Source organism: Euleptes europaea, chromosome 9, assembly GCF_029931775.1.
Source record: "Euleptes europaea isolate rEulEur1 chromosome 9, rEulEur1.hap1, whole genome shotgun sequence".
NCBI classification, from domain to species: Eukaryota; Metazoa; Chordata; class Lepidosauria; order Squamata; family Sphaerodactylidae; genus Euleptes; species Euleptes europaea.
Window position 1 is genome coordinate 50,170,235 of NC_079320.1, and position 23,834 is coordinate 50,194,068.

At 42.7% G+C, this 23,834-nt stretch overlaps 1 protein-coding gene across 2 annotated transcripts in view; it reads right to left on the reverse strand.

Moving 5' to 3' along the window:
* Positions 1–23,834, reverse strand: part of MARCHF1 (membrane associated ring-CH-type finger 1) — a 163,734-nt gene that overhangs the window by 87,173 nt on the left and 52,727 nt on the right. Inside the window, exon 2 of one of the 2 annotated variants that reach the window (XM_056855861.1) lies at positions 16,587–16,726. The exons of the other annotated variant lie outside the window; for it this stretch is intronic. Within the exon in view, the coding sequence (XP_056711839.1) occupies positions 16,587–16,688 (102 nt within the window). The 5' untranslated portion in view covers positions 16,689–16,726. The remainder of the gene's footprint in view (positions 1–16,586; positions 16,727–23,834) is intronic. 2 annotated transcript variants of the gene reach the window in all.

The following is a 23,834-nucleotide window of genomic DNA, read 5'->3' on the forward strand; positions in this document are numbered from 1 at the left end:
TCAGGTCTAGCCAAAGTGGCTTTTGGTGCTGAATACCTAATCCACAATTCAACAAGTGATAACTCCCACTTGCGCCGCCAAATTAATCTCTTTTCCCTCCACATCCAAAGCTAAAGTGCCACAGTACTAACTGTTAGCAGAGTAAAACCCCATTTCAAATCTCTACATATTTCAAGAAACATTTCTCTAGATTAGCCTCTCTCCATGGATCCAAAATTCTCCCACTATTCCACTAGTAAGAGACAAAGGAATTTTATGCATGGGTTGGATCTCCCTGGTTGAACCTGGATTCATTGCACATTAATGTAACCCAAATTTGGGGGAAACTGTATGCATTGGCTTGAATGATCAGGGACGAAACTGTGTGCTAATCGAGCCACGAATAAAGAAAAGCAGTCTCCCAAGCTCAAATCAAGTCCCACCCCTTTAAAAGCTGCTCTGTAATTGGCTTACTTCGAAGTGCTCACCGTGAGAGAAGATTTCCTTCCCCCCAAACCCAACTGCTGCATAAAAAAGCAAAAAAACAGAGCAATCTGAAAGAAGGGGGGAGGAGAAATCCAAGCCTCGTTTTTAAAAAGCCTTTCTTTTGCTCAGAAAGAGCTCTGAGGTAGGAGGAAGCACTTGAATCCCCACCTCTTTACACACTGCTTCGTTATTGGCTGGAGAGAAGCCAATCTTCTGTGTTTCCTTGTTTAGTCATCTGCACGCTGCTTTGAGATGGGCTGAGCTCAGGGGAGAAGGAAAAGTCAGATAAACAGAGGAACGAGAAGACCCGGGTTGGTTTTGCGTCAAAACAGCGTCAAGATACCAAGGAATGGGATGTTGTGCATACTGAAAAGTTAGATCCTGGCTGAAATAGGGAATAAAGGAGGTCACAGCGACCATGCATAAATGACCAAAGTTTCACAGGTTTATCGGGTATACGCATCTATTAATCTGACTGTGGATGAACCAATACATGTAATTCCCCTCCCTGTGTCTTCTGCAGTCAATTATATTCCAGTGATAAACAGACAAAATGGAAAATTGTATTGAATTTTCTCATGTATGAAAGCACAAATTGCTTTCAATCTACTTAATGTTTTTATCTACAAGAATCTCATTACTCTATTGAACAGTTCAGATTGAAAAACCTATCTAGAAAATGACTGAACCAATTGCAAACCTGACACGTTTTAGGAGTTAATAAGCAAAGTCTCTTTAGGAAAGCCTAGGTTATGTTAACTGTGATATCATTTAAGAACAGTACTATATCTCTGCACAACAGGTTTATGCTGGCTCAGTATCCAAGAAATTATACTATATAAATGCCAATGTTACTTCCATCACTGCCTGCTATGCAAAGCCAACAGGAATTTGTGTGCCAACCCTGGAAAATATCTATACTTGATACTGTTTGCTTATAATTATAATTGTTAAGGAAAAGAGTATAGATAATTTCTCATTTTGCTTTTTGTTGCCTTAAACCATAACAGTTACCCACTATGTTTACAGGTGATAAAAGCAAACTGAAAAACTGGTATACTTGCACTATTTTATTGGGGGTGGGGGAGAGAATCTCAGTTGTTTTCTAGCAGAGGTAAAACAAAACAGGTTCAGTCAAAGATCTGCAGAAAACCCTACCTATGGAAACTCTGCCTCTTCTTCAAAGAGAAAATTGAATTATTACCAAATAAACAGCCAAAGCACAAACTTAGGTCCATTTTCTCTTCTACAGATCTGACCAGGTTGCCGTAGTAAAAGCCATCAAGATCCAGTCCAGTAGCTCCTTAGAGACCAACAATATTTTTGGGGTACAAGCTTTGGGGTACAAGCTTCCGAAAGCCTAAGCTCCCTTCATCACATACCATACCCTGAAAATCTCGTTGGTCTCCTAGGTGCTACTGAACTTGAATCTAGCTCTTCTACTGCTGACCAACTTAACTACCCTCCTGAAGCTATCATCAAGCGCTCATGTTTAATTATCCTCAGATAATTCTGGAATACAAGTGAGCCCATGGCACTCAAGACGAATCAATCTAAACAGACTTTCCACGAAAGGGACATCTTAGAAAGTTCACATAATTCTACATTTTACCTGAAGTCAAATGTAACAAGCCAAGGGGGTAAGTAAACTGTTATTCAAAAAAACATCCAAAATTACTGCTTGAAATACTACTTGAATGATTTAGCTGCTATTTATATTTTATTTCACAGAATGCCTCATTTTCAATTTCTTATACCTGTTTCCCAGAATTTTCTGGCAGCTCAAATGGCTCATGAGAAGAGCTAGAAATGGTTGTTTCTAAGATTTTCTCTGTGATGGTAACACATACCGTTAACAGAGAATTACAGTGGAACTATCCACACGCCAGAAAAAAACACCTGTACCATGGTTTTAATTAATAAGCTTTTGGGTATGCATCAAAAAACAGAGTTGCACTTACCTGTAACTGCTGTTCATTGACGTCTTCGGTGCAGACACACATGTGGGACTGTGCCTGCGCGCAGGCCTGCTGCCAGAAAACTTTTACTAGCCTTAGACCTCAAAATGGGGATGCCCCTACGCTTAGCAGGCAGGGCCGGCGTTCGCGCCGAAATCCCCCGCGTGCTCCCGGGCAGGGAGCAGGTAGTAGGTAGTCAGGACCCAAGGGTAACAACCACCATTAAAATTGTGCTGTTTGCACCTTCTTGTCTAATTTCCCTTTTTTTTTTTAGGTCGACAGCGGGGTCGGAGGGAGGGATGTGTATCTGCACCGAAGACGTCAATGAACAGCAGTTACAGGTAAGTGCAACTCTGTTTTCATCTTCCATCTTCGGTGCAGCCCCTCATGTGGGATATTAGCAAGCTTACCCCTAGGAGGTGGGTATCGATCTAGGAGAACAACGTCTGCAGCACCGCTCTGCCCACATCTGCATCTCTTCTTGCTTGCAGATCCAGCGCGTAATGCTTGACAAACGTGTCCTCGCAGGCCCAGGTCGCTGCCTTACAGATGTCACCGATCGGGATCCGTTTGTGGAACGCAGCAGAAGAACCCTGCACCCTAGTAGAATGGGCTCTAACTTCTAAAGGACATGTTTTCCCTGCCTGCTTGTAGGCAATTTTAATTGCTGAAACTACCCAGCGTGCAATGGACTGGGCTGACGCAGCTTTTCCCTTCTTGAGACCGTGATAACAAATAAAGAGTGAGTTGGATTTCCTAAAGAGCTTGGTCCTATTAATGTAATAAAGCAACGCTCTTCTAAGATCTAAAGTGTGGAGGGTCTTCTCCGCTCGAGAAGATGGGTTTGGAAAAAAGACTGGTAAGACAAAGTCTTGGGCCATGTGAAAACTAGAAATCACCTTGGGCTTGAAACTAAAACTGGGGTGTAACACTACCTTTTCATTAAATACCTTGAGAAAGGGGCTATCATTTCTCAAGGCCGCTAGTTCCCCTACACGCCTAGTTGAGGTCACTGCAACAAGGAAAGCTACCTTCGCAGAGAGTAGAGGTAACTGAACGTGGGCCATCGGTTCAAACGGGTGTAGCATTAACTTTGCTAGAACCACTGAGAGAGACCACTGTGGTGTCAGCCGAGGAGTAGGAGGGAACAGATTACTGAGTCCCTTCAGAAAACGCTTAGAAAGGGGGTGAGAGAAAATAGAATAGCCCTCAACTTTGTCATGGAAAGCGGAAAGGGCAGCTAAATGAACCCGCACTGAGGCAACTGAGAGACCCGTCCTAGTGAGTTCAAGGAGATAGTCTAAGATTCTAGGAAGTGGGAAAACAAAAGGGGATAAACACTTGGATCTAGCCCATATCTCAAATCTATTCCATTTTCTGTCATAGGAATAGCGTGTAGAAGGTCTCCTAGCCTGGAGAATAACTTCTTGCACAGGGGAGGAAAGACCAATCTTGGGATGGAAGGATCCTCCACGCTGTGAGATGCAATCTGCTCACGTCATGATGGGCTAGGTCTCCCCAACGTAGCAGACCCGGGTGATCTGGAAGGGCAATGTGTACTCCCTGAGCTAGGGACACCAGTTCTGAAAACCAAATCTGACGTGGCCACCTGGGGGGGATCAGGATGCACGAAGTGTTGTCTGATCTGATCTTCACCAACACTCTTGCCAAGAGGGGAAAGGGGGGGAAAGCATAAAACAGGTTGTCTGACCATCTGATCTGAAAAGCATCCCCTAACGACATCTGATCGTTCCCTGCTAGAGAGCAGAAATTGGCTGCTTTCTTGTTGAACCTGGTGGCAAACAAATCTATTTGGGGAACCCCCCACTCCCTGAATATAGGTAGTAGGAAACGGTCTTGAATCTCCCACTCGTGGTTTGTGATAAATTCCCTGAAGAGGGAATCTGCCCAGAAGTTGTGAACCCCCACTATGTGAATAGCCCTTAACTGGATCTCGTTCGAGATGGCCACTTGCCAGACCCTCTGAGACTCCTTGCATAGGGGAACAGAGCCTGTCCCTCCCTGTTTGTTGATGTAAAACACCGTACAGGTATTGTCTGACTGGAGAAGGGTCCTGGAGCCCCGAAGGATATCTGCAAAGGAGGTAAGTGCATAATGAGTTGCTCTTAATTCTAGCATGTTAATATGTAAAGATGCTTCGAAGGTGCTCCATCTCCCCTGGACTGAAAGAGTACCACAATGGCCTCCCCAGCCTTCCAAGGAGGCATCAGTGGTGAGAGTAGTCTGGACTCCAGTAACCAAAAGGCATGCCACTCATCAAGTTAGGCTCTGAGAGCCACCATTGGAGGGATCTGAGAATCACTCACGGGATAGAAAGTCTATGCATCCAGGAATGGTGTTTAACATCATAAGTCCTGATAAACCAATTCTGTAGGTCTCTCATCCGTAACCTAACGGGTAACAGCCGTGGTGGAGGCCATCAGTCCCAAAAGTCTCTGTATGAAGACTATTGGTTGATGTCTGAAACGCTTAAAGTGTTGAATCATACATTGAATAGCTATGACCCTATCTTGGGGTAGGAAAGCTTTCCCATATGAAGAGTCCAGTACAGCGCCTATGAACTGAGCCTTGGTGGGGGGGATCAGTTTAGATTTTTTCAAATTGACCATTAAGCCCAGATTGTTGCAAGTCGAGAGGACTAGCTTCAGGTGGTCTGAAAGTGTTTTGGGATTGACTGCAGTGAAAAGCCAATCATCAAGGTAAGGGTATATGCTACATCCCTGGTCCCTGAGGTAAGACATGACCACAGCCATGCACTTTGTGAAGACCCTAGGGGCTGTAGCAAGGCCAAAGGGAAGGACTGTATAGTGGTAGACCTCTGTTCCACACCTGAACATTAAGAACTTTCTATGATCAGGGTGAATAGACACGTGGAAGTATGCATCTTTAAGATCTAGCACAGCAAACCACGTATTCTGGGAGATTAGTTCCATAACAGAAGTCAGAGAGACCATTCGGAACTTTGAAACTCTTAAACTTTTATTAAGGATTTGAAGATCAATGATGGGTCTGGAGCCTTCATCCTTCTTGTCCACCATAAAGATTCTGGAGAAAAAACCAGAGCAATGAGGTGAAACTCTTTGAACGGCACCCTTTAGGAGGAGCTCCTCCAACTGTGGGGCGAATTCAGGGAACGGGTTGTCTCTTGCAGAACTGGCAGGAGAGTAAACTGGAACGAACTTAAACTCTAGGCGGTAACCTTGTGTGATAACATTTAGGACCCAAGAGTCCGAACAAATGAGGCTCCAAGCCTCTGTGAACTGTGCTAGCCTATCTAAAAAGGGGAGGTTCCCTTGGCTAGCTGGAGGTGATAGTCTGAACATTTGACTATGTTGCCTCTGCTACCCAGAGGTAGGTCTCTGTTTGAAGGGAGGTTTTCGTTGGCCTTGCTGGCCTTGTTGGTAGAACCTTCCTTGAGGAGGATACGGTTGGTATCTTTGGTAGCGGTTGGATCTCTGGAATTGTGAGCTGAAACTCTGTTGACGTTGATGGAACCTGTCACGGTGCGGTTGAAAGGATGGGGTGACTCCCAGAGATTTTGCCGTCTGGTGGTCTTTCTTGATATTGGTGAGAAATTCCGTGGTGTTGGCTGCAAACAATAAGTCTCCTTCGAATGGGAGGTCTTCTACCTGAGATCTGGTGTCCAAAGGTAGCACTGTGGTGAGCAACCAGGCATGACGTCTTAAGGTTATGGCAGTTGCCATGGTCCTGGCTGCAATTTCGGCTGAATGCTTCCCTGCATTGATCTCCTGTTTGGAGAGGCGAGTAGCTTCTGATTTCAGTAGTTTCAAAGCTGATTTTGATTCATCGGGAAGTAATTCAATATGGGGTCCGGACTTTTCCCATAGGAATAGTTGACAGCCCCCCATAATCGTCTGGTAGTTGGCAATTCTAAAGTTCAGGGCAGCAGCGGTGTAGATTCTTCTGCCCAATTGGTCCAGACTCCTACTTTCTTTGTCTGCAGGGGTGGAGTGCTGACCTTGTCTCATTCTGGTTTGCATCTCTCCCGTAACAATCGAAGACGGGGGTGGGTGTACCATTAAGAACTCCGCTGACTCAGATTTAATTCTGTAGAGGTTCTCAATCTTCTTGGATGATGGTGGAATGGAAGCCGGTTTTTTCCAGACAGACTTAGAGATGTCGGCAAGGCCTTCAAGGATTGGAAAGGCGGCGATACCCGGAGAGTCAGGGTAAAGGCGGCTCAGAATCTTATCCTTAGGCTTATTGTCTAAGGTAGAGATGTTGATGTCGAGAGCCTCAGCCATCCTGATCATTTGTTCAGTTCTTAATTTCAGATCTTCAGAAGGAGACACTGATTCTAAGTCCCCGACCCGCTCATCTGGGGATGGTTCAGAGACCCCTTCGGAGCTTTCTGCAGACTCTTTAGTCTCGGCTTCGTCTTGGTCAGAGTCGACACTGGGGCTCCCTTGGGTTAGAGGGGTGAAAGGTGAAGGGAGTTGTGGGGTCTGTAGAACCACAGGTCTGACTTGGATGTTGAGTTGGGGAAATCTGCAGAATTCTATCCAGTCTTTAACCAGCTCCGGTGAGATGATAGGCTGAGCTGAGGAAGTAGATGGCTGGGGATTCTTCCTCGGATCCAGAGGAGTCGGATCCGAGAGGATCGGATCCGGAGGGTTCGGATCCGGAGGGGCCGGATCCGAGAGGGTCGGATCCAACAATAAGAGCGGGTCCTCTAACGGTTCCAGTTCGATGTCCGAGAAGCACTGCAGTGGGGAGCCCGAGTGGAAAGAGGGCGTCCTTGGAACTTGTGGAGGAAACGGGCGGGATGGTGTTGGATCCCGGGATTTCCGAGCCGAGGTGATTGTTTTGGTAGAGGATCCGGATCCGGCGTGCTTCGCCTTGTGCTTGGTTTTATGCTTGTGCTTTTTCAGTGTATGGGTAGGATCCGACTGAGAGGTCGGATCCGAGGATCTCGGATCCGAGCTGGATCTGGGGGCTGGTTCCAAACGGACGGATCGCGTATCCCCCGGTGTTCTGGAGCTGGCTGACGGGGAAGGGGCCGTCAGGGCCTTTCTCCATAGTTCTCCTTTCAGGCGGTTGGCCCTCGCGTTTCGGGCTCGAGTGGAGAAGCCTTGGCAGATGGAACATTTTGAGACCTTATGCCCCTCACCCAGGCAGATTAGGCAAAGCTTGTGTTGATCCGTGTGTGGGATCTTAGTAGAGCATTTAGGGCATAACTTGAAGGGGGTCTTTGGGGCCATCACGGCCCTCAGCACGTGACCGAGGGGACCGGGGCACAAAGGATATCTTCTCTCTGGGCTTATCCTCGTTAAACATTGATACTGAAGCGGGCTGGCTAGGCGGACCTAAGCGACAGCTCCGGTAGGAATGACTCACAGTTGAAGTAAAATCTTGAAGATTTTGAGGAAAGGCAAGTAATCTTTCCGATCTTGGCGGCGGCAAAAAAGGAACTGAGGAGGGAGGGGATGCCGCGCCCGGGAGCACGCGGGGGATTTCGGCGCAAACACCGGCCCCGCCTGTTAAGGGGAGGGGCATCCCCATTTTGAGGTCTAAGGCTAGTAAAAGTTTTCCGGCGGCAGGCCTGAGCGCAGGCGCAGTCCCACATGTGGGGCTGCACCGAAGACAGAAGATGAACATTATGTTTTTCCTACATGGAAAATATTTCAGGTGTTCACTCTAAGAGGCTAGGTTGCAGCTTCCCAGCACCTGTATACTGTACATTCACAATACGAAACAAATCCTTCTATGATGATCTATACTAGAGATGTCTGAAACACATTCTGCTGTTTGAGTAGGAAAAAAGTAAAACTCCTGGTGGTGGTAAATATATATTATATTATACTATATTATATCATATCATATCATATCAAAAATATGAACAGTTTGTGACTTTTTAATAATACCCCAAAATCTGCCATTCAAAGCATCCTGCCCTAATCGGTCCAATCTTGGACAGCACACTGCAATGGAGACTTTTCCTTCATCCTGAAAAGTTTTATCTAAGTTTTCCTCAAATCCCAAAATAATTACAAAGTTGTGACAAAATCCTTGCCGTGTTCATTTTGCCTGAAGGCAGTTGGCAGGTACCCTTTGTTCTCAGGTAGCAAATTGCATTCAGGTTTGTCTCATCTCTGTTAAATGAGTAATAAAAGTCAAGTTCTAAATAGAATGACTGGAACTTGACAAATAACAATGTAAAAACCAAGGAGTAGAAATGTAAAAATCAGGGGGACCAGATGTTAGTAATTACATCTAAGCTATTAGAAAGGCAGCAAACAAAAACAAGGTGGAGAGAAGCCCAACGCAATACAATCGAGAATAAAACCTGAGGACAATCAATAGGTTTGAAACTACCCCCCAATGATACCAGTGAAAGCTCTTCAGGACCATTTCTCTAAATTACATTGATCTTCATGGAAGAAGAGCTACCCTTTGTACACGGTGCAACTTTAAAAAACAAAACAAATCAGATTACATTTCCTCAGTAAAGAGAAACAGCAGGGGTATTTCAAATAATGCTGAAACATCTTTCAGGTTCTTTTAGTTATTTTGTGACAGGTATGGGCAAAAATGACTCCCTAAGCCACATGCAGGCTTCTAAGCTCTCATATGTAATTCACAGCAGCCCATTCAAACAACCATATGGCTTGCCGAATCAACTCCAGTTTACAATGTATTTCTTCAGTGCTTTGTTTATCTCTGTGACATTATAAAGTCAAAAACCACCTGAATTTCTTTGCCAATTTCAAAATAAAGAGAATGATTATTACTGATCACTGAAAGAGCTCCATTTTCCTTGGGCGAAAATGCGTGGTCGCTTTAGCCTCCTTTATTTCCGGTTTCAGCCAGGATTCAGCCAGGATCGAAAGCACATTCGGCGAAACGCATGTGTCCAATCCTGGCTGAATCCTGGCTGAAACAAGGAATAAAGGAGGATAAAGCGACCATGTATTTTTGCCCCTTGTTGATACAAATCTTTGTAGCATTTTTCTTATATGATACCATGTCATTATATGCTACCATATCATTATTATTAATCAGCAGCCAGAATAGTATGATATACTGTATAACTAAATACGAGGAGCCCCATGGCGCAGAGTGTTAAGCTGCAGTACTGCAGTCAAAAGCTCTGCTCACGACCTGAGTTCAATCCCGACAGAAGTCGGTTTCAGGTAGCCGACTCAAGGTTGACTCAGCCTTCCATCCTTCTGAGGTTGGTAAATTGAGTACCCAGCTTGCTGGGGGTAAAGGGAAGATGACTGGCGAAGGCACTGGCAAAGCACCCCGCAAACAAAGTCTGCCTTGGAAACGTTGGGATGTGACGTCACCCCATGGGTCAGGAATGACCTGGTGCTTGCACAGGGGACCTTTACCTTTTTAAATAACACATATACATTCAGCTAAATTATTCTCTTAGCTTGCTCCTCAATAATGCATTTAACTTGATGACTGATCCTTAGGAATCACTGATTGGATCTACTGAGAGTTCCATTTTGTGCCATGTCAGGAGGAGGATGTCACATGTTACCAACTTGGATCCACCAGAACATTTCCACAGGTGGAAAGATTTCTGCCTCCAAAAATGTTCTGGTGGGACCAAGTGAATAACCAGTAGTCTGGAATACTGTTTTAAAATATTCTGAATGACTGACTTTGTGCATACAGAAACAGGTTCCCTCATTGCTAGACTAATGCATCATAGATTTACATGCTAAGATTATCACCGGAAAAGTAAAACTATACTTTGGTGTAGGAACCCTGAATGACTATGTAGTCGTTCAAATTAAACACATGTACAATGTGACAGAAGGTTCCAATGAGCTATGATGAAAGCAACCCTTTTCACTTTTTCCAACAGGCAGGTTGATTGCTTGGCCTTGCCTGCCTTACTAATTTTCTAGAACTGATTTACACAAATTAAAGAAAGATCGTGATCTGTTACCATTCTGTAATGTTAGAGAGAAACCTACTGCTATGACTGGCTATGTCTCTCTGAGAATTATTTTATCAAACATATAGTTTGTTAAATAGTTTGAGAAGCTCAACATAGCAGACAGGTGTCTAAGTAAATAACGTAATAATGGGAAGTCTTGACACATATTAGGCATTCTTAGGCTTCCTATTTGAAGCAGATCACACCTCCTACACACTTCAGGAATAGGATGCTTCTTTACAAAGACTAGCGTCTTTGATGGAATTACAGATGAACTAAAATTCAAGCAATCTCCTTTACATTACTGTGCCTGTAGTTTCTCTTTCATCTAGAGAACGGGCTGCCACTAAGGTAATGGGAGGTGTAATGTTTCTTTTCTAAAATGCCCCTGAATACTGTATCCTTTCATTATTTTTGTATTGCGATAATTTGTGCCGACCGTTCTATAGCGTTTACTGAACCTGTAGCTCTGAGAGAGCCTGCCTAACTGTTCCATTAACGTAGTCATCAGTGTGCATAGTAAGACCAGTCTGGCTGAAGGAGTCCTTACAGTGAAGAGGGTATGCCCCATATCTATAGGCACCCTTCTCATGTTTATCTGACAGGGCATTTGCTTAAATGCAATTGACCCTTGCACTGGTATTTTCCAGTAATAAGATAGCTTGCTGTAGTTGTTGGTGAATAGCAAGAGGAAGAGAGGGAAAAAATGACTTTTCATTATTATTATTTTAAAAATGCAAATACCTCATTTTTTAACTAAATATCCCAGGTTAAAAATGAATCATGCATTATACAAATACGTAAACCTCCATATACTCAGTCTCTATAAACTGCATCTACTGATCAACCCTTTTTGTGCTTTTCTGTGTAGAAAGTATCTGGCTCAGGTCAGGCACTGTAAAAATGAGAGGTCTTCACAGACTTCCATAGTCAGAAATTGAGATAAGACTCTCCTCCATCATTTTCATTCCCTTAGGTGCTGATGTTCTATTCTGGTGATGAAACAAACCAGGTGGACATTTCTTTTTGTTCCTGACCTGGCTTACTGAAAACAGGCATGTTAGAAACAGAGATAATTATGTCTTGGCTGGCCAGAAATGAAAGATAGTTAAAGGTAAAGGTCCCCTGTGCAAGCACCGGGTCATTCCTGACCCATGGGGTGACATCACATCCAGACGTTTACTAGGCAGACTTTGTTTGCGGGGTGCTTTGCCAGTGCCTTCGCCAGTCATCTTCCCTTTACCCCCAGCAAGCTGGTACTCATTTTACCGACCTCGGAAGGATGGAAGGCTGAGTCAACCTTGAAACTGTAACTGACTTCAGTCAGGATCAAACTCAGGTCGTGAGCAGAGCTTGGACTGCAGTACTGCAGCATTACCACTCTGCACCACAGGGCTCCTCGAAAGACAGTTAGTGGCCCCAATATCCAATTGCTCATAATGGTCGCCAAAATTCAATCAGAGAATGCTTTAAAAGCTGCTAGAAGTGGACTTGGACACATGACGAACAAGGGAGAACAGAACTCCCTCATCCATACAAAGCACCCCAATAACGCTTGAAAGAGGGTTGCCTGGGGATAGTGGAGTTTGGGGAAGGCAGGGAACCCAGCAAGCATATGTTATAGAGTCCACCCTCCAAATCTGCCATTTCCTCCAGCGGAACTGATCTCTGTAGTCTAGAGATCAGTTGTAATTCCAGGAGAACTCCAGGCCCCACCTGGAACCTAGTAACTCTAGCATGGAAGACAGCAACTTGTACAGTGAATAAGCCAGCAAGGCAAGATGTAAATTCCTCTTGATTCAGTAAACAACCATGTTTTAAAAACGTAAGGCCACCATGTAGCTGTCTTGAATAATGTAGTACTCAAGGCAGCAAAATGCATTTATGCATATACGGTATGCCTAACTGCATAGACATACATATTAGAAAAGAAAAAAGAACCAAACTGACAAACTGTGTACTGACATTAAAACTACTGTTTAGTTTGATTTCCAGAACAGTCTGTCAGTTCAGTGTATCATGGATTCTTATTTTCTTACCTGCCAAAACTGTGAAAACATGATTCAGAATGAATAATGTGGGAAGTTGATGAGCGGGATCAAAAAGCATTTGGTCTGTTCTCCTTAGAGAATTACTGAACTGTTAAATTCAATAGTGTTAGACCTATAGTTAAACACCTGCACAAAACTGGAATACAACTTGCCTTAGATCTTTCCCCCCTCCATGGCATTTTGTGGATCTCCTACCATGAAGGAATCACAAGCCTATTCTCTAGCCCACTTAACATAATTACTCTTCACAGTCATTTATGTAAATGAGAGAATAATTAGTGCAGCACCAAAATATTTATTTTTACATGTAATGGCATGGCCTTCATTACAGAGTGCAGATGCTGCACTGCTAAGAGTACAAGATTTGACTGAAGCTCAGTCCAGCCAACTGTGAGGAGCTTTTGGTCAATGAGAGCCACTCGAAGACTGCGGAGCTGTTCTATCCTGGGTTACACTCCCTCAGAAGAAACAGGCTTTGGTGCTGCTGGATTCTGGAAGCCAGGGTGGTGTAGTGGTTAACAGTGGTGGGCTCTAATCTGGAGAAAGGGGTTTGATTCCCCACTCCTCCACATGAGCGGCAAACTCCAAACTGGTGAACTGGATTGGTTTCCCCACTCCTTGGGCTAGTCACAGTTCTCTTAGAGCTCTCTCAGCCTCACCTACCTCACAAGGTGTCTGTTGTGGGGAGAGGAAGCGAAGGAGATTGTAAGCCAGTTTCATTCTCCTTAAAAGGTAGAGAAAATCAGCATATAAAAACCAACTCTTTTTCATTGGGACTGCAACCAGAGACTCAAGTTTCTTCCACAGCACACAGCGTCTTTAATCAGCTTTGGCTGATATGCCAGCTAAGCTGTTCCTCAAAAATCGTGATTTGGTCATGGTGACCAATGCTCTGATCATATCCAAAATAGATTACAATAAACCATTTTACACAGGCTGCTTTTGTAAACTGACTGGAAATTTCTATTGGTCCAAAATGCAGCATCCAGGATATTTATAGGGATTCTGTTATGGGGATCATATCACTCCTGTGCCGATTAGACAGAGCAGGCTGCCTCTTTGTGTCTGGCCACAATCAGAAGAACTGGTTCTTACCTTTAGAGTCTTAAATGGCTTGGAGTTGGGGTACTTGAAAGGCCATCTCCTCCTGTACTGTCCAGCATGCCAATTCAGGTCCTCTTTCCAAGTGCTGCTCTCTTTGCCCTTGCCTGCAAAAGGGAGGCAGTGGCAACCAGACACATGGATTTTTCAGAGCCAGAACTGCCCTCTCCTTCAATGCTCACCTGGCTCCTGCTTTAATGTCTTTAAAGCGCCAGCCCAAACCATTTTTTTACCCAGGTCTTTAACCGAACACTTTCATATTTAAGCTGTTGTTTTTATGGCCTGCTTCTAACATAACAACTGTTTTATGCTCATGAACACCGTCTTCAAGCTGTTTTTAATGTATCTAGTGGGCTCCCTGTTTGTTTTATTGCTGACTTTAATAACTGACAATTTTTATACACTTGTGCTTTTTTGTGTCTATTGTACTGTTATTACAGCATTATTGTCAGCCACTTCGAGAAAGTCTCTGGAGGAGCAGCATACGCATTTTATAAATAAGAGTTAAATAAACAAATAAGATTTGTGCTAAATAGATAAATATTTATAAACTATAAATATTTTTTAAAACTAAACTTCACCTTAAAGCACAATATATACTTGTTAATTGAGCAATGCTTTACACTGATATTAAATAAGCAATAAATATTTCTGAAAGTCAGTCATAAGCTTTCATTTTGACAGTAGGGTGAACAGCCTCACACTTCTGCTAGCTATGGAGACAATTGGCCATTCAGTGTTTTGTTCATTCAGCTGTGTTTTGTGCATTCAGGCACAAAATTACAATTGCAGTATTACAAACCGCAATTAGTACAAACTGTGGTTAACAAGCCATCTATAAACCACAGTTTGTTGCCAACTAACAAACTAAGTTATTAAATGCTTACAGTGCCATCCTAAGCAGGACTACTCAGAATCCTACTCAGATCTATTCAACAGGGATTACTCCTAGGAAGGTGTTCTTAAGATTGCATTGTTAGCCTACTTACATTCCAAATGTCACCAACCTGAGTGCCAAATGTCCCCCATTTGGCGTGTAGAGAAGGAAAAAGAGAATGAGAAATTTTGGAGCGACAGGAACTTGACCACTCCCCTCCTCCCAGGAGCTCAGCAGTTGACCTGGGATGCAAAGGTCTCCCTGTCCAATGTGGATTCCAACTACGAAACTTACGAATTCCAGCTTTTGCTTCTTCTAGAAGCTGAGCTCTATTGGCCCCACTACCAACTTGCCTTAGGTAACAAACCAGATTTTAAACAATTATTCACTTCTCTTTTGTTTTGATGTCAGGTCTGTGTTTCAACAACTGAAGGCTTCCTGTTCCTTTATTTCCCATTCCCTGTTCCAATGTTTCTTCTTGACAGCTCTTTAGTAATGCTTGACTTGATATGCCTGCCTCATGTAAAACACTGAACGTGTTAAATATTTCTGGAGGTAAAGGAAAGCAAAGTGTGAAAACTGACATCCCATTTGTTTTGACTGAAACAGCAATTCTCCATCCCTTTAACGTAGGAGTTCAGCTAATAATTTCACTTACAAAAAATGGCTCTCTTCACAGATAAATAAAATGCCCTCGACAAAAGTACTGAGGAGGCAAGGAAATAAATATATGTAATATACTCAAATGTAATGCACCTCCGGCATATCCTGTACTACAAATATTGCCTGTTATATTCCTTAAAATGCCCATTATAAACTATTTGAGACAACAATAAATAACAAGCATCGCAGAAATATAAACAACATTTATGAAGCAATGGTAGCTGCTCCATTAGCTCAGCCCCATAGGAAAAAAATACTATTCCACCACTATCATGCTTGAAAGTTCCATTCTTCATAAAATCCAGGCATGCTGTCCAATCAGCTTGAAATTCTGCACAAAGAGACTACCTAGTGATGGGTACAATCTGGCAGATTTTTATAATTTAGATTTATAACTTAGCATATAAAATTGAAATACTTGTCATATTTATGGGATTTAAAAGTTATAAATGCCTTAGTTTTGTACAAGCACAGCTGCAAACATACTCAATACTTGAGAGAAAACTGCAAGCTGATGCACCCTATGCAATCTTAGCACATGCACTTTAATTTTGCTATCTGGTTAGAGAGAGCTAAGTTCTCAATGAAACTTTCAGCTTTCCTCTGAGGCTCATCTGTGGTTTCTACCCTACCTCCTTCTGATCTTTTTTCTCTCTCCTGCAAAGTAGGGCAATAAGCTACTTTTTACCCAGTCTGAGGGTAAATATGTCACAGTGGTTTGAGGGAGAAGTGAGAAAGTCAACCACAGAAGGTCAAAAGGACAATAGAAGACATACAACTGTTGAGAAGCAATTAAAGCCCTACATGAGAAGCAATTAAAGCCCTACATGCTCCCCTCAAGAAGATTTGGTATCCTTCTAAATACAGAAATGTAGTTTCTTAATTGTATCTGTTTAATTCCTTTAACAAAAAACATTTCTACAGTAAATGTATTTAAATTCTTTTGTTCAAAAAATTAATGGAGAATTTAATGTAACATACCCTGCATACAATAAGGCTCTCAACCCCAACTATCCATCCACCATAAAGAACCATCTTTTTATAATGCCATTGAGTTTTTTGTTAATATCACAGACAAGCTTACAAAACAGAACTGCACTATTAAATAGGACCCCACTGTTCATGTCATCCATGAAGGACCAGCAACAATAAGCAGATTATACATGTTGGTAAGAAAAGACATTTTTTACCTTGACGATATTGTTGAAGCTGTTAGAAGGGAAATATTCTGTTTATGGGTTAAGAGTGCAGTCATATATATTTTTCCATTCACAGAACAGCAAAAGTAATATGAACAGCCGCAGCATGCAAAAAAGCGCAAGGGGTGGGGGGATGAAAGGCAACAGGAACTGGAAAACTTGAACATGAATTGTTCATTCAAAATAAAACCCCCCAAAAACGCAGAAAGCCAAAATGGATTCAGGTTAAGAAACAAAAATGTACAAGCACTATTGTTTTATACATGTTGATTTTAGCAGCTTTCAAGGATTCTGGAAGGGTACATGCTATCATCATGAAACATAGCTTTCACTCACCAAGGCAGAAATGTGTGAAGCATCACCTGAGACCTCGGGGGTTCTTGTGCTGTTTGGGAGTCTGTGAGGATTACGAGCTATCGCTTGGCACCAGCCCAACATTTTCTCCTTCCACTTATCCCTTTTCAATTTCTGAAATTCTGAAAATAATTTACATTCCCTGAAACAATTATATTTTTAGTTTTTTGCAAGTACGTCTCAGTGCATGCGAAGACACGTTTGACCTGTGCACATATAATCACACTGTATTCATAGGTAGGAAACATAAATGGTAAGGACATTAAGCCTAAACACATTACTTTCTAGAACGAGTCCCAAGTAAATGTGCTTGGGAACACAGCTTACGGCATACTTATGAAGCTGAAACAAGTACTTATTTAACTAAAAACCCCACACATTTAGGATTGAGGTGTTATATGCACTAACAATTAAATGAGATCTCCCCAAATTCAAAGTGTGCCTTGTTTAAATGTAGTATCTATGAACGATGGGCCTTACAGAAGATTCTAACAATCTAGTAATGAAAGGTTGTTAGGAAAGCATCTTTCAAGAAACATATTTTCTACATATCAACTGTCTTTCAAATCCACACATAAATAAAACATTAAATTTGCTTGGTATACACTAGTTCCACTGAAGATGGTAGTACTTGTAAGAATATCTTAAACTACTTTTTTCAAAAACATGCCTTAAACAAAAACAAAAAAATCTGGTGCAATCCTAAGAATACTCTTCTGAAATACTGCTCCCCTGAAACAAGTAATAGTCCAATGCAATGCAGAGTTATTCCAGCCTAAACCCACTGAAATAAATGGTTTTCTACTACAGTACATTGCATGGTCACTTTTTCTTGCTTAGTACTGGAGAATGCAATTGAAAAGAATTTAAAATACTGCATTAGCTATGTATCATGAACTGAAAATAAGTTATACCGTATTTTTCGCACCATAAAACGCACCTAGATTTTAGAGGAGGAAAACAAGAAAAGTGTTTGGTATTTGAGGACGCACAGAACAAAAGAAAGAATAAGTGATTAAAAAGTGGGTCAAAGAGTATAGTCTGTACCACAGTGAAGTCACATGCTCCAACTCAGAAGAAGAAGAGTTGGTTTTTATACCCCGATTTTCCTCTACCTTTTTTTAAAGGAGTCTCAAAGCAGTTTACAATCTCCTTCTCTTACTCTCCCCACAACAGACACGCTGTGAGGTAGCTGGAGCTTGAAAAGTTTGAAGAGAACTGTGACTAGCCCAAGGTCACCAAGCAGGCTTCATGTGGAGGAGTGGGGAAACCAACCCGGTTCACCACATTAGAGCCCACCACTCATGTGGAGGAGCGGGGAATCAAACCTGGTTCTCCAGATTAGAGTCTGCTGCTCTTAACCACTACACCATGCTGGCTCACCCTATTTACCAGACACAACCCTTATTTTCTGGTAAAAATCAGGCTCTGTTTTGTTTTGATACATTTAAGCTTCAAGGGTTATTTGCATGTTTTTATTTGCTTCTTTGATATGCCTTTTTTTAAAAAAATTGTCATATGAATTGCTAAACATGCCATTCTTCAGGGATTAGCTATCTTCCCCTGATCATGAATATTAAGGCATTATGGATGCATGCGCACCTTACTCATGCACACGCTTTGGCTTCTAAGATCTGTTTTGACCTGTAGGACAATTGTGTATTTTCTAGTATAGATTTTACCCAACAAACGAACACTTTTGTGGCTTTTAAATTGGCAGAGGCAATTGCTCTGTTTTGTTTTGATACATTTAAGCTTCAAGGGTTGTTTGCATGTTTTTATTTGCATTTTTGATAAGTCTTTTTTTTTCTTTTGGTCATATGAACACATGAAGCTGCCTTATACTGAATCAGACCCTCGGTCCATCAAAGTCAGTATTGTCTAATCAGACCGGAAGTGGTTCTCCAGGGTCTCAGGCAGAGAAAGGTCTTTCACATCACCTACCTGCCTAGTCCCTTTAACTGGAGATGCTGGGGATTGAATTTGGGACCTTCTGCATGCCAAGCAGATGCTCTACCACTGAGCCATTACAAGACATGCCATTCTTCAGCGATTAACTCCCTTCCCCGAGCATGAATATTAAGGCATTACGGACGCATGCACACCTTACTTGTGCACACACTTCGGCACCTGAGATGTTTTGACCTGTAAATAACCAATGGTCGGACAGCTGTGTATTTTCTAGTATTGATTTTACCTGACAAACAAACACCTTCATGGCTTTTAAATTGGCAGAGGAGAGGCAATTGTGGCGGAAATGAATGCAAGATGCTCAAGGAGGACTGGAGCCTTCAGCAATACCTAATAGTTAGTGGGGGAAATGGAGGAAGTGATCCTCGGTATTAGAACTGGGGTGTTAACAGCCCGTCTCTATTTTTGTCTGTGAAATGTCGGAGCAGATGAAATTTAAAGTGGCAAACTGCACTAGATGTGTCTAACAGGCAGCCACAGGCCGGCGTCGGGGGCATCGTCGGGCAGAGCAGGTCGCGCTGGCTGGGGAAGGTGCACAGGCAGGCGGCGGCGGCCCCCTCGCTGTGGGTGTGGCAGCGCTGGGCGCAGGAGCCCCGAGCCCGAGTGCAGCAGCTCCTGGCCCCGCAGCAGGCGGAAGCTGAAGCTCTTGCGCAGCGCGCCCTAGTCCCACCGCCGACCCTCGCCAACCCCGAACAGCGCCCACCGCCGCCGGCTGCCCCACAGCCAGCCCCCGCGCACCCAGCCCCCGCCGCCACCCTCCGGCACCGCCGGCAAGAAGGCCACGCTGGCTGGCCAGGACCCGACAGGGCGAGGGAGGCGCAGGAAACCCAGCAGGCCGCTCCTGGCCCGGGGGAGCAGCGGGGGGGGGGGGGCGGTGGCCAGCCCATGGCCCAGTGAGCAGAGGCTCTTGGGGCGCTGGCGCTCACACACACACACACTCACTCCATAAGACGCACAGACATTTCCCCTCACTTTTGAGGAGGAAAAAAGTGCGTCTTATGGAGCGAAAAATACGGTACTTAAAATTGCTCTCGGCTGGCTAGAAGTATTATGTATTATCTAACACTTCAATTAATCTGGAGATTAATTCCCATGTTGCTTGGAGATGTAACAATATATTCAAAAAGTGTTACAGTAAACAAATGCAATTGCAGAAGTCTAATTTCAGTTCACTTCCATTTCTCCGTTCTGAGTACAAGATAGTACATGATGATCAGGATAGCTGACACTTATGTTTGCAGCCCCAGCTATCTGCCTCATGAGGTTTTACTTGGACTAGCAATACCTGGCACTCCTCTACCCCCTCAGTTAAAACATACTGTTAAAGCCATATTTCTATATACATTTCTATAATTTGGAATCAGTGTCAGTTACACTAATTTACAATAAAAATGTTATTAAAGTGGTAGCTTCCTCTACTGAGATGACTGCTAGGCCACAGTTGTGTCATATGATGGATTCATTGTAGTTTTCTAGGGTAACACCAAAATTTGCAAACGTGTGCAAATTTTGTAACGTATGATTGCACACATAATTATGATTTATAATTAATTACACAATTACAATTATCATCACCAAAACAAAGCTTTTGTTCCTGTCTGAGCCTCTGTAGCGGCAGCAGTGTTGCAGAGAGGGATCCTGGAAGCATTCTTTGCATAGGGCCAAACTAGATGATACCACATTCCCAAACCCAGGACAGGGAGGCAGCGTCGTTCCAGAGTGAATTTTTACTTTTTAAGATGCCACAGGGGCCTGAGCCTTCTGGGGACCACAATATGGGGGAGGGGGTTCCTATCCCCCCCTTTCAACGTTTTCACATCTCCTATCCTTTGTCCATAATGGGCCCTCTGGAAAACAGGAGGCTAATGCACACTAGAACGTAATGCATAGTCACAGAATACATAGAAGTGTATAGGATTGCACAGTGAATATTTACTGGTGAACCAAGTTCAATTCACATTAGAGTTGCACATCTAAGTTAGTTATCCCAGTCATAAAATATTTTAGAGTAATCACTCATCAATAGCCATCACAAAATAAGAAACCAATAATGTTACTACAGGGTTTGGCAATGAGAATGAAATGTTAATGGCTAAAATTCAAACACCCCCTTTTCCCAGATGCAAAGGCATATCTCCATGCTACAATGCAAGATATTCTAAAGGTTTTCTAAATTTCGGGAAAGGTTTGTTGGGTGATTCCAGATTCTTCTGTTAAAAGAAAGATCTGGAAGTTCACTGCATAGGCCCATGGACTGGTTTCTATAAACATATACGTATCATTTTGTACATAGTACAAATCTTGCATTTTCCTTTTAACATTCTGACATTCATATTAGGTGTTTTTTTTCCAGAAGCCTGGTAGTCAGCAGCTGTTGCCGCTGGCTCTTTTTAGTTGGAGGGTCAGACCAAGTTGGCTCTGATTACACGATCCCTATCTCAAAAGGGCCCAAACTATGGGGCCCTAACAAAACCAGACCAAAAAAAAAAAATAGAAAAAGGGGAGAAAGCACAGAGCCATGCATCTGAGCAAAGGTGAATAGTCAAATATTTATTTGGCTTTTTCAGGAATTGCCTATTTGGCTTCAGGGAGAACCCCAGGTTTTGGCATAAACAAACCCGAAAATTACCAAAACGGCTAATTTCGGGATTATTTTCAGATCAGGTTTATCAATATGAACATCCCTACATTATGTTCTAAGCACCATTCATATTGATGGCACTACATCAATAACAATAATGGTACTATTTCTATCCCATAGTTACTTGTCTATGAATCTAACCGAGCCAGTCCAGAAAAACCACATAATGTATTTGTATTATCAGGCAACATCATATGTTCTTATTAGCTTCCAAGCTTCTAGAGGGCAATTCGTGGCTTGAGTTCTGCTGGAATGTTTTGAACTTTGCCCCACAAATATGCTGTACCTGGAAAGTGCAATTGTGTCCTTATTAATGTTTTAAACAATTCAATAGAAACCTGGCATTTAAACCAAATTAATAAGAATTAAAGTCTTAACATTAAACAAATTAGTGTTTTCTCAACTAGAAAAATTACATGTAACATCTTTACAAATAGCTCATTCAAGGCAAATTAAGTCCAATGTTAAAGCGATCTAATTCCTTACTGGGTAACTATGAATGGCATAAAACACAAGGAAATGAAACACAAAGCACTGTTGTATATATGAATCAAACAACTTAGTCACTTCTCCTAGTGAGACTGCAATCACCAACAGAGTAAAAGCATTTTCTGGCTCTCACATACTGAGAACTAGTAGCGAGTGAGTCAGTAAATGGCAGAAAGTAAACAGTGGGATCCTACAAGCATCAGTACTGGGATTGGTGCGATTTAATTTGTACATAAACAATCTGGAATTCGAAGTGAGCAATGCAGTGGCCCAGCGTAAGGACGATACCAAATCATTCAGGACAGTGAAATCCAAAGAGCAGTGAGAACAGCTCTAAATAGGATCTCTCCAAACTGTGTCAGTGGACAACAACATGGCAAAAGAGGTTCAGAAAGTGCAAGGAGATGGAGGGGGGAAATCCTAACTTCAAAAATATACCGATAGGATCTGAACCGGTGTGACTACAAGGAGAGAGATCTTGGGCTTACATTAGAGAGCTAGATGAAAATTTTGACTCAATGTGCAGTAGCAGTAAAACAAAGTAAAGTCCATGATACAGACTATTACAAAAGTGATGGAAAATAAAAGTGTCCAATATTTTAATGCTCTTGTGGGGGCCACTTTTGGAATACTACATACAGTTCTGGTTGCCATATCTAAAAAACATACTGCATAGCTGGAAAAAGTGGCAGAAGAGGGCAACCAAGGTGACTGGATTGCTTTCCCCATAAGGGACTCTTCAGTTCAGAGAAAAAGCAACTAAGGGAGATATCATAGGATACAGAAAGTGGATATAGAGAGCTTTTTCTCCCTGTCTTATTGGGGTCACCCAATAATGTTGATGGGTGCAGATTCAAGACAGGCAAAAGTAAGCACTTCACTCAAATACAACTATGGGTGTTTTCTTGCATTCCCCACAATTTCCATTCTTCCTTTGGAGAAAGCAAAAAGGCCTCAGATGTTAGAACCTAACAAGATGCATCTTTTGTCCACACTGTGTTGTTCTCTACCTCGTGTAACTTGATATCATTCACCACATTATATCATTCACCACTTTCATTCACAGAAAGGTAGTATCTTCCTTTGGGGAGAATATTTGAGAGCCAGTTTTTTGGCTAAAGCTCTAGAACTTTCTGAAGGCGATGTGTGCCAGCACAGGACTCATTTCTGTTTTCCACAAACTGTATCAGTGACATGTCAGGGACTTTTCATCATAGCCTGAAGGATTTGGACTCGGAACACAAGACGGCCTACTGTGATCAATTTGCCACTTATTTTGAGGACAAAATCACTCAGATCCACTCTGGGTAGGATGAGGGCATGGATGTATGTCCAGATTATGTACTTTTGGCATCTGCTTGTCTGATTTATATGGATACTTGTGGATCCCAAGGATGCGGACAAGGTCTTTCAAAATATAGACACATAAACTCACTCACACACACACACACACACACACACACTTTGAGGTATACACAGAGGAATAATACCCCCTCTGGGGAAGCCAGAATTTTCCAGAGTTGCCTTCTGTGCTGGCATACAGCAATATGTGGGACTGCACAGAGACCACAAAGAACAGCATATTTCCATTGCGGTGGTGTATTTGTTGAAATTAAAAATGTATGCAACCTGCATATATAATTAAACTATTCTAAGAAGAGCAAACACTTAAAAGACCCTATGTTTAATAGCAAAAATAATTCATATATAGCAGTGATAGCGAACTTTTTGAGACCGAGTGCCCAAACTGCAACCCAAAACCCACTTATTTATCGCAAAGTGCCAACACGGCAATTCAACCTAAATACTGAGGTTTTTGTTTAGAAAAAAAGAACTCATACATTAGCATCTTTTGTCTTAAAAGAAAAACACCGTCTCCGTGAAAGCCTGTAGCCACACCTGGTTGGATATTATACACCAGTCATTCATGACTGGACTAGCTTGTCCAACATAGGGAAATTCAGTTGCAATGACTGCTATAGCTCAACCCATGGCCCATGATGTGGAAATGCAGTCAGAGGTGCTAAATAAGTTCTGCCTGGAGATGGGGAGGGGGTACCAGCAGCAACCTGCATTTCATAGGAAACCAGCCCCCTCCCCAAAATGTCTGCAGAGCTGGATCACTGTGA